At 37.5% G+C, this 11160-nt stretch overlaps 1 protein-coding gene across 4 annotated transcripts in view; it reads left to right on the top strand.

The window, feature by feature from the left end:
* The window catches only part of ZNF407 (zinc finger protein 407), a 334309-nt gene that overhangs the window by 198068 nt on the left and 125081 nt on the right, over window positions 1–11160 (top strand). For all 4 annotated transcript variants that reach the window (XM_030971008.1, XM_030971009.1, XM_030971006.1 and 1 more), the window contains exon 6: window positions 3641–3724. In XM_030971008.1, coding sequence (XP_030826868.1) covers window positions 3641–3724 — 84 coding nt within the window. The remainder of the gene's footprint in view (window positions 1–3640; window positions 3725–11160) is intronic.

The raw sequence follows: 11160 nt of genomic DNA, 5'->3' as shown, positions 1-11160 counted from the left end.
TGAAATTCTATTAGGCTTCATATAATTATAGTACATAAAGAAAAGCGGTATAAGGTTGACATTACATTATCTGAGCTCTTCTAGGAACTTAGACATGTGTGTGGTTTGGAAAATGAAAAAGAGACTTGGAAAAAATGCTGTACCTACAGCCTGGCCATTTTGTCACAGAGAGCAAATGCAGTGTTTTCCCTGGAAATAAAAATATTAGTTTATTATTCCTGAACAGATTCTTCCCCATTTTCTGAAAATCTGTACTTTAGCTTGAAACTGTAGGTTAAAAGTTCCTTCAGAGCTGTTTGTGGGAAGCCCAGGCCTCCTTAGCTTCTTTGACAAGGGTGTTGACGATTTAAGGTCTCCAGCCTGCCCTGAGAGATCACTTATATCGAACAGCAGATGAAAAGCCAGTGCAGATGTAATTTATTGTCGGCGTTTCCTTCTAAAGAATAATTGTGGAGACTTGGCTAGATCAATAATATGGATTTTTGTTGTTAGGTCTTGTAGTCTGCACCATAATGAGAGATAGGGGACAGTGGCTGTTTTCTAATAGAAAATAAAGGATTGGTTTCCGTGTCTTTCTACATTTGAATGCAAAATGGCACACTTGAAACTAATTCAAGTTGTTAAGAAAAGGACCATTTTCTATTGCATTTCTGCTATCATATAAACATGGCAAGTTAGATCAGCCTCCTGCACAGCAAGTGAAATATTGCCTTTACATTTTCCTAAAAGTTAAAAAGTCGCAAATTCTGAGATGGGGATGATAAAATTGTTAAGCATATCCAGAAGAATGTAAAATACATCAATGTATCAATACATGCTCAAACATCAAATGAAATATTATGTCTAGATATGAGGGATTCATCCCCCATCAAGCTTCAGGGCTAGGAAATACTGTGCAACTGAACCTAAAGTCACAGGTGATTAAGTTTTCTCTCTGTGTTTCTGGAGATATCTGTATGTATACCATGATACATACAACAAATAAGGTAATTAATTTATTAATATGCCTGAAAATGAATGTTGCAAAAAAAATCAGAGGCGTCACCACCTTTCCTGATTTTAAAAAGTAGGGGCCAAATTTCCTCCAGTCTCATGTTTCCGGATCCAAAGCCTCCCTCCAGAGCCCTGCCTGCATGAGAGCTCCTAGATTCGACCTAGAGGAGTGTGGAGTATTTAACTGGCAAATTGTTTTATAGGATGGATCAGTTTCCCTACTTTAAAGCCCTTGCTTGATTTTGAATGATTTCTTTGTGGTTCAAAAGCTGCTGCAAAGGCCCAGATATAAACTACCCAGTAAATCTGTGAGCCTGCAAAGATGCTATAGGTGCTCTGTGTCCTCATTAGTGTATGAAGCTGCAGGCCATACTGAGGTCTGCTCTTGGATGTTAAACACAACATGAGCTAATTTATGATAATATATAGATGATGAGCAATTTCTTGGTAGGCATGGAACAGCATTTAACTTCAAAGTGTGAATTTTATGCTGGGGTGTTAGGCATTACTGCTAGTTAGAGAGATTTATACTTAAAATTGATTAATTAATTAAATTAATATTTAATTATAATTAAGCATTATGTGTAGTCATTTAATTCCTTTTCTTCGATATTTTGATGAATTCAAGTGCTACACGCTGAAGATCCTGATTTTTAAAATGCCATAAAGTAATTTTAAGAAAAGCCTAGAAGAGACTTTGCAGGAATATCTGCATAACAGTCATGCATAGCCTCAGTAATAATATTATTGACAAAAATTTTGCAGTAAAATTCAAACTTTGTTACATCATTTAGCACAACTGCATTCTTTATGTGATAGTGAGAATGGGTTTTTATTCTGCTTTTTCTGATATATTTTTTATGTTCAATTATAATAACAGATTGCTGGAATTGACTCCCAAAAGATGTACTGAAATTATTTCACACCTTAGCTACTCTTCTGAGATACTCTCACCAACAGACCAAAATTTAAAAAAAAACCCAACTCCTGTATAATTTCAGTCTGCTTTATGTGACCAGATTTGGGTGCAGAGGTAAAAATGCACCATTTACTTTTTGCTGAAATTGAGAAATTCTGAAATATGTGCCCATTGCATTTCATAGCCTCGCTACGTGGCAGAGGTTTATCAGCTCTTTTGTCATCCCGTTTTGGTAGGACCCAAGCTGCCTTGGAAACTTCGGAATTGCTTTCCTCCTGGTATCACAGGGCCCAGGGACTCCCTCACTTGGGACATCTGGGGTGAGGAGCTGGGGTTCCTCAGAGACCTCATTGAGGTGATGGTGGGAGAGGGCAGCTGGTCCCTGCGAGGCTGTCCTGGGAGCTCCCACTCATGAGATGCTCTCTTGCTTATGTGAGCACTATCCCAAATTAACTGAGGCACTGTGCCTTTCCACAAAGTCTGTGTATTCCTGTGCCTGGTTATGTGGGAATAAACAGCATGGAGGTTTCCATCCTTTTCCATCCTTCTGTCTGCACAGGAAGACTTGGTAATTTGACACCGGACCTCTTAACCCAGCTGTCTTGTAGAACTAAATTTCCTTCTCCACGTGGAAGAGTTGGAAGGAGACTGTTAGTTTCAATGAATTCAGCATCACTGCCCCACCAGCCCCCTTGCTGCTGTGTTACTGTAGAAGGAGAATCTGGCTCCAAATGACTAGCAGGATTCTTAAAAAAAAAAAAACAGTCTTATCTCAAGTTATTGAGACTATACCTGAGGTTAGTGTTACTACTTCTTAATGACCTTCCATGTGGCTTTTATGGACTGAGATTTCTATGCATGTTAGTACATACTGAGTAAAAATATTGCTGTGAAATGATAAACTGTATTTATAGGCAACAGGGCAAAATCCTATCTTCTGTAAAAAGAAAAAAGGCTAAAAAGAGGGCATTTATACACTTTTAATGAGCAGTGAGCTTGCCAAAATCTCTCAAATTGGTCCAGAGGTTTGGAATGAAGAATTATCATTTAAAGACGAACAATGTGAGTTCTGCTGCAATTTCGGCAGCAATCCCCAGACCTGTTTTCTTTATGCCATGAAAACTTTAGAAACATAAACAGTGCTGAATTGCCAGTGGTACTGAATAATTTGGCTTTCATTGTTTCCTGCGCTCTTCTTGTATTCAAGAAAATAATTTAATACTTATTAGCAAATAGAAGGTAACTAAAGATGACTGTGACCTAGTCTGTTGAAAATTTCTCAGTACCTTTAATTTGTTAGTAAATTAAATGTATTTTATTTAAGCAGAATCATATATACAGTATATTAACTTTTTTTTCCATGCAATCTTTACTCAGCACAGAAAGGCCAGATGTATGGGAATTGTAAAAAATCAGGATATGCATAAAAACTGTTCAAGTGCATAAAGCAGCCCCATCTGGAAGACATCTAACAGAAATGAAGTTGTACAAAACCATTCCATTGATAATAAAGCTAATTTTTATGGGTCTGACAAGTATGTAATTATGTTCAGTGGTGCTTTTCAGATTTTATCACAGTCAATAAACCGCAGTGGTAATTTCATTCCCATTTGACATATTTACATGGAAACATTTGATTGGAGGAATTAGTAACCCTGAAAGCCTTGATAGATATGTTTTAATGATCTGTGACCTCCGCAGTCCCTCATCTGTTTATTGTTGCAACAGGCGAGAAGTCGTTCCTGTGTGACCTCTGTGGCTTTGCCGGCGGGACGCGTCATGCCCTCACCAAGCATCGGCGGCAGCACACAGGTCAGTAAAGCTGTCTTTACTCTTCTGTGCTCTCCCCAGCAAGGGAGTCCCCCTGCACTGAGCAGTAACACAAGTCATATAGCACGTTACAGCACAAATAAGACATTGGCTCATTGTTTGCTTTGCCTTTTCTCGTTTTTGTGAAATCGCTATGCCCAGGGTCTGCGTCAAATCTGTTAGCTGGGAGTTTGAATAATTGCTTGGGGGTGAGTGTGGGGTATTTTTGGTGGGTGTGGTTTTTTTTAGGTTTTTTTTATGAAGGAAGTAGAATTGTGATGACTGGCTTTCTTCTTTCAATGAATACTAAGTCTGCTAATTTTTTTTTCCAAGGCCCAGATAGATTACCTACTGTGAAGATTTTGCAAGAGACTGCTAGAATGTCCCTGGGTGAAAATTAGAGACTACATATAAATTAATCAATTTTTTTGGACTGAAGCATAGTTGAAAGCTAGTGTTGTTTCAGTTGCCCTTTTGTAATTTTAAGATAGTTTGTAATTAATAGGTGCAACTTTAAGAGTTACCACATGGCTGGCATGTAAAGCAAGGTTTCTCTCCCAGAATTAGTAAAGCTTTCCTACCACATGGTTATAAAATTTTAATATCAGACAAAATTAAATTGGTTCTTAGTTTCAGAAGACCAGAAAAAGTGTAAGTATTAAACATTTATTAATACATTCTACCTTAATTGTGCTTTTTAGTAGTTCCTTGTAAGTATTTGATTATTTGAATAGATTTTGTTCAAACAGACGTACAAGGGTTGCTGTTTAAACCACTGTAGTTTTTTTGTTTTACTGACTATCATGAGGATAATGTAATATCATCAGGAATTACAGTGTGAGTTAAGTGACCATTGTCTAATGTACAGTGGAGAGAAATAGCTAACAAATGAGAAGCCGTAGTTGTTACATCATGAATTTTCCATGGATTTTGTAAAGGAATCACAGTGGGAGATTTTATTATGTCCCTGTATAAACTAATCTTCATTCAGGACATACACCATCTAAATGTGTAATTTCCTGGAGAGCAGCTACTCTCTTTCTTGAGAGCCTGAAGCCATTCTTTCCACCCTGTTTTTAGTTTATTTAAAGCCAACCATATTTGGAGGAGATTCTGATGCTTTCAGAAAGGTAGGATTTTCAGTGCTAGTCAATATCTTGAAACAGATTAGCTCTAAAAAAATATGTGTATTCAAGGCCAAAATTTGCTTGCAAGTCTTGTTAGTAATCCTACTTTCATAATTTTTTTTCTAATAACAAGGAATATAAATTTGTGGAGGAATACTGCCACAGTCAGTTCCCATTTGCTGCTGGAAGTTTGTATTTTTCAAGTGACCAATAAAAGTAATTTAGTAAATATAATAAATTATTATTACACTCTGAATGATGACGTGAGCAGTTATAACTACTGGAATAGAAGCTGTATGCTTCAGTTGTAATTAAAGTTTCTATTTTTCTGGAGCTTTGAAGAATTTTCACATGTTGGGACAAGTTTAACAAATGTGGGTTTAGAAATTGATTAATTAATTAATTCTTTAGCAAAAATAAATCATTGTTATCAAGAGGATAGGAAATACCTTTTGTTTTTAATTGCCCTGCCATGTGACACATTGGGATCTTGCATATATCTAGGACTCATAGTCAATGCAGCCACACAAATGGTAAACAGTTCTTTCAGGATGGGGATTTAGAAGAAATGCAAATTCTTGTATTTACCCATCTTGTCTGGACCTATGATATGAGTGCAGATCTATTTTCTCAGAAATGTAAGCCTTTATCATCACACATATATATATATATATATATATATATAGTATCATTAGGCCATCAGCCAAGAGGAAATCTATTTTATTTCCTGATTTATGTGCAAAATTAGGCTGAAAATATGGTGTACTCCTGGTGAAAAGCTGTCCAGGTTTTTGAAGGCATTTTTGCCCTTCTTTTGCCAGTGTGGTAGAGGTTTCTTGTGCTATGATCACAGGGATTTACAGGTTATAGATCATGAAGCTTGCATCTAGCAAGCATAACTTTATATTTTATGTCAGGACTGGAGGCTCGTTATTACTTTGCTATTAACTTTATACTATATAGGACAGTATCTCAGAGGCAGAGGGATCTATCTTTTTGGCATTTATCTGCCTCTGTGGCACAAACAATCAGAGATGATTCTTTAGCAGAAAAATTATCTGTACCTTCTATTTGTTTCAAGGAGAATGACACAATCCACCTTTGCTAGCATTGTTGCACTTACGCGGGTTCCATTGTGTTTTCATCCAGTGCTCAACTTTATCTCAGTCATTAGCTGCGTGCCCTCCTCCTTGTACTCTTCTTTTTACCTTTTTTTTTTCCTCTGTCTCCAGTTGGCACAATTTTCCCAAAGCAGAATGCCAAAGCCAATTACAATCAGGTTGGAAAGGGATAGGTATCAAAAATACTCTAAATGGCTTAAATAATTCCCTACTGTAATACAAGCTGTCAAGGGGGCTGACACAGAACATCTTCCAATCCAAAATTTACTTCTATCACCTGTCAGAGGCCCACAACTCAAGGGCAAGTGAACAAATCCTCACATGTAGTTAAGGAGTCTTAACCAACTTAACAAGTCTCCTCTCATCCCAGCCTCAAGGCCTGAGATGTGCCAACACCCCAGAGAAATGCTCAGCTGCTCATAGAGATTTGACACAAGGGAAGATTGGCTGTAGGACCAGCCACTTTGACTTTTGATACTCTTTATTCTGGTATTTCTTACTCTGTTCTTCTCTTTTTAGATGAGATTCTTTCTTTGTACCTGGAGAAATGCCTTTATCTTGTGAAAGATGCATTTTCTTTGCAGATATTACAGGCAATGTGAAGTATAACTTGATGTGAAAAAAGCTGAGCCTCGGTCACTCTTGCAGCAAAATATACAGACCAGTTTGGTAAATAGGATGTTATCCCTTGAAGAGATGTTTTTCATTTTAAATGAAAATAAGCATGGGAATGCTCAAACTGAGAGAAAAAGCCATTAGTTTTAAGACTTGAAAATATTTAGTACTTAATATAGTAGTAAACATGATGCATCTGCATAAAGATTTCCTTGATATAGACCATCTCAGCTGTAAACTAGGAACAAATAATTTGACCTATCAAGAGATTCCTGGTGTTTTACCAGTTGATGTTTTTATTCTGTTTTAAATACGTTGTATCTGTAATGATGACCTGGTCCAATGAGAAACATACACTTTGGACAGAGAATAAATGAAGTTGTTGGCTGATTCTGTCTGGGGAAGATGTTTCAACATTATTTTATGACCTGAGTGCACCTTCTTCCAGTTGTATTCTGCAAGAATCTGTCTCTGGTATTCTGAAAGTCTTTCACTGATGATGTAAATATCCATGAAACTTCTGGTTTGTGAATTGAAGCAATGGCTTAAGGAGTGGTTCAGAGTTTGACCAGAATTTTATCACACTGAAAGGAATACTTACATCTCTGCCTGCCAAATGCTTTACAATAGGCACTTGAGGCTGCCTAGGCTGTGATAAACTGTCTTAAGAAACTTAGACCACAGTATCAGCAGGTGCTGTGTGGTAAATAAGGGGTAGTTTGTGGTGCTGCAGGAACACAGGTACCACAGTTCTGATGTCTCAACATGGCTGCGAAGAAAAGATTTTGTCTTTTGAGTCATCCTGAAGCAAGTTTTTTTGATTCTTAATTTGTTTTAGTAAGAAAACTTTTCTAACGATCGTTCTTGCTGGATTTAGAGTAAGTTGAATTACACAAAGAATTAAGCAATTACCTGAATTTTGTAGCGAAAAAGGGTAAATAACCTCTAAATCAGCCACCAAAAATAAAGACACATACACACACACACACACGCATACAATATCAGATAATTTAAATATTTTGCCTTAATCATGATCAATTAGGAAGAAAAAACAAGCAAGGGTAATAATTTCTGGCTTGAAATGAAAACATGGAAACAATTCATCATTTTAAAATGTCTTTTCTTTATGTTTTTGCTCTTATTGTTCTGCTCACCTCCTTTATTTGCCCGTTCTTCTACGTTTCCCAGTAAACTTCCATGTTGTGCTGTAGTAGCTGACTCAGTCCCACAGTGCTTATCAGTCACAGCCTGTATTCTCTTGCATGAATTCCCTTTTTTAATGTTGGTTAGTACTCCATCCAAAACCCCATCAAAAGTACTCCATACAAAAACCCCATCCTCATCTTCTACACATCAACAATCTGCATTTGCTTTCCATGTGTTGGTTGTGGTGGGATCTTCCCAGGCTTGATAGAAGTATATCACAGTAGTAAAGTGTTAGTGGGTAAGGACACTTACTGTACACTGCTGTGGCAGTCACCCTGAACCTGTGGAACTGCTTAAGGAGATCGTGTCTTTGTTCAAATATTTTCATGCATTTTTGAAGATGGTAGCTTATATTGTATAGAGCACTGTATGATTGCTTCTGCTCACTCATCTCAAGACATTTATAGGTCAATGTAATAAAGAAAGAAAATTTAATAATATATGTGTTTTTATCCAGATGAGTGACTCACTTTGTGTTTCTATTTCTCATGTGAGCTGCTCTTTGACTTTAATGTGTAGTTACATTACTTGGCATTGAATTTATATGTATAATGTCGCTTCTTCCCTTCAACTTCCCCACCACAGCTTAAAAAAATTTTAATGTTGAATACCGTAGGAAATGCAGCACAGTAAGAAGACTCATTTCTCTTTTCAGCAAAAGATGAAATTTGAAGAGCATCTTTGTTGTTTTGCCTTTTCTATTTACACCAACATTTACAGCAGATTGGCAAATTGATTATAGCAAACCTTTGACCAGCAAAGACACCAAAAACCTGGCCTTTTAAAACTTTCTCCCCTACCTAAGAGAAATTGTTGAGTAGCAACAGAAAACTGAAGTTACTTGTTAGCAGCAGCTTTTACATACTAGTGCTCTGTATGAAGTGGCCCTTTTGTCATTTTCTTCCCCAATTTTTGATTGTTGAAGCTCAAATTTCCATGTCAAGTGACTTAACCAGCAGATGCACTTTAGAAGTTGGTTGCAGTGTTGTCAAAAATGCAAAGCCATTTCTTTTGTACTCCCGTGCTCAGGAAATGTAGCTTTTTGAAAGTGCTTGTGTTAAAAACAAAGTAAACCCCCACAAAGTGGGTCCTTGATCTTGGAATGTGTGTCCTTCTTTCTTGTTCCTCCACAGAGCTTGTTGATCATTGAATCATTTTGGGGCACCTATCTTTTTTTTCATGGGGCTTGTTATTGACAAAGGTAGAGATGGTGAGAGACAGATAAGTCTTCTGTAGTGGTAATGGGATTTAATTTTTTAGATTTTATTGGTCTTTAAATCTAATAGACTTTGTCCATATGGTTATGGATACACTATTTTAAAGTTATTACATACTGTTGTTTTAAAAAATACCGGCAATACTGATATTTTTATTTGTGCAATTTTAATTGTGTATGAACTAGAACCTTGACAAGGGGTAAACAAGAGTCGTCTTGGAATTTTTAATGGCAGCCCATATTAAAAGAATTATGTGTATTCCCTGAAATGTCTGGGGGCAAGAAGGGTGGAGGGAAAACTGGGGCACAAAGTCTGATTAGAAGCATCCTGGCCCATAGATAGGGAAGACAAAAAATTCTTAAATCAATGGGTCTGTAGAAAGCTTTTATAAACAAATAAATATAAGTACTCCTGCAGCTAATATGCTCTTCAATATCAGACAATCCAAAGAAATACCTAGTTGTCTTTTAGGTTTTTTCCAACTGTACTAATTTACCTGTTTTTTTCCATAAAAATACTGTTTCTTATGTACAGCTGCTAAGAATTACAGGCTGTGCTAGGCTGTCTTTTTTCCTCCCCATTTAGTTGGCTTTTGTTGTGTGGTACTGCTGTGATGTATTTTCTGTCAGGTGAGATTTACACATAGTCTACTTGACAGGAGCAGTTAGCCACAAGGATTTCCTAAGGAGAAACTTCCTGGAGCAGTGGGCAAAGATTACCATTTTTCTTACAGTCACGATGGAATTTGCAAGCCCTGCTGGCTTCAATGGGCCCTCACTCAGCTGTCTGACCCACTGGCCCTGCCCTGGCACAGCAACAGACCTTTACTTGATCCGTTCTCCCCTGAATGGCAAACTAAAAATCTCCTTTCAGTTCAGATCTGCCTTTTTTTTTTCAAGGGGGCAAGTTGGCAAGGTTCTAGTGCATTTTAAATGAAAGCAGTTAAAATAAGTATGTATGTTATCTAAAATACCTGTGGCTTAACTACTTAGGCTTGAAAATGCTGCTATCTTCTTTAATGCTAGATGATAAAATAAATCAGAAGGGGAAATCTTCAGTTCAAGAGCAGGTTACGTTGCTAGGGAGTCTATGGCCTCCCAGAGAGTTTAATTGAAGCAGCAGCCACTACCATGCAAGCTGCTGGGAGAGTCAGCTTCTCTAGAGCAGAGTGTCAGGGTCTGACAAGAAAACCCCATTTGGGGCATGAAAGACATACTTTCTAGCAGTCTCAATTTGTCCAGCATGGAGGCTTCGGCTTTGTGTCCTGCCCCTTCACCTCTCCTCGTCCCATGAAACAATAAATGAAAAACATTGGCTGGTATTGTCTCCCACAGCTGCTAAAAGCAATTATTCCAACTCTTTATGGAGCTTTCAGAAGCTGCTCTGTTCTCTTTCCATCCGGCATTAGGGGTTTTTCAGGCCTTGAGGGCCTTGCACATCTTTTTCCCTTGGGAAGAAAAACTCCAACAATCTCCAAGAATGAAAAATGCGTATTTCTCTGTGTTCTCAGAATTCTGGCAAAGTCTGTTACAAAATCATCAGTGTCGCCTGCTATAAACAGCTTCAAAAAATTGTCTTGGAGGCATGGCTGTTTGGGAGTGGCTGTTTGCTACTGATTGCAGAAGGCCACTCATACTGATAGGTTTATGCTGGTGGTGTGTCTTCTGTCAGTCTCAAAAACTTCACATTACACCTGCTAATAGTATTATGGTTCAATTTGAAACTGCCTGTCCTAGATCTCTGAATAGTCTTCAAAGTACATGTCTGTTTCTAGCAGTTTTATCCAGACTTCTTAAGTCAGGGATGTTGATTCCTTATGTAGTTTTTAGATAAATACATTGGAAGGCTTGCACACTGCACTGAAAATAACGTAAGTTAGGAACTGGCTTTTAGCTTCTCCATACAAAAGAAAACCTCTTTCCTTCCTAAATGGTAGCTGTATCTGCCTGTAAGTCCCAAAGAATGTTTCTGTGACAACCAGCTGGAAAAATGGGATGTAGGTGTCTTAACTAGTCATCACAGTTTGTCTGTCATGAGGTTTTGTCTTAGTATCTTCTAAGGAGTAGACCCCTCCAGTAGAAGGAAAAGTACTCTTTTCACATAGAAAATTACACACTGAAGATTTTTACTTTTCATCAATTAGTAGTTCTCTA

This window comes from Camarhynchus parvulus, chromosome 2 (assembly GCF_901933205.1).
Source record: "Camarhynchus parvulus chromosome 2, STF_HiC, whole genome shotgun sequence".
In the NCBI taxonomy this organism is placed as follows: domain Eukaryota; kingdom Metazoa; phylum Chordata; class Aves; order Passeriformes; family Thraupidae; genus Camarhynchus; species Camarhynchus parvulus.
Note: the sequence above shows the minus strand (reverse complement) of the source record. Positions and strands in the feature narration are given on the sequence as shown.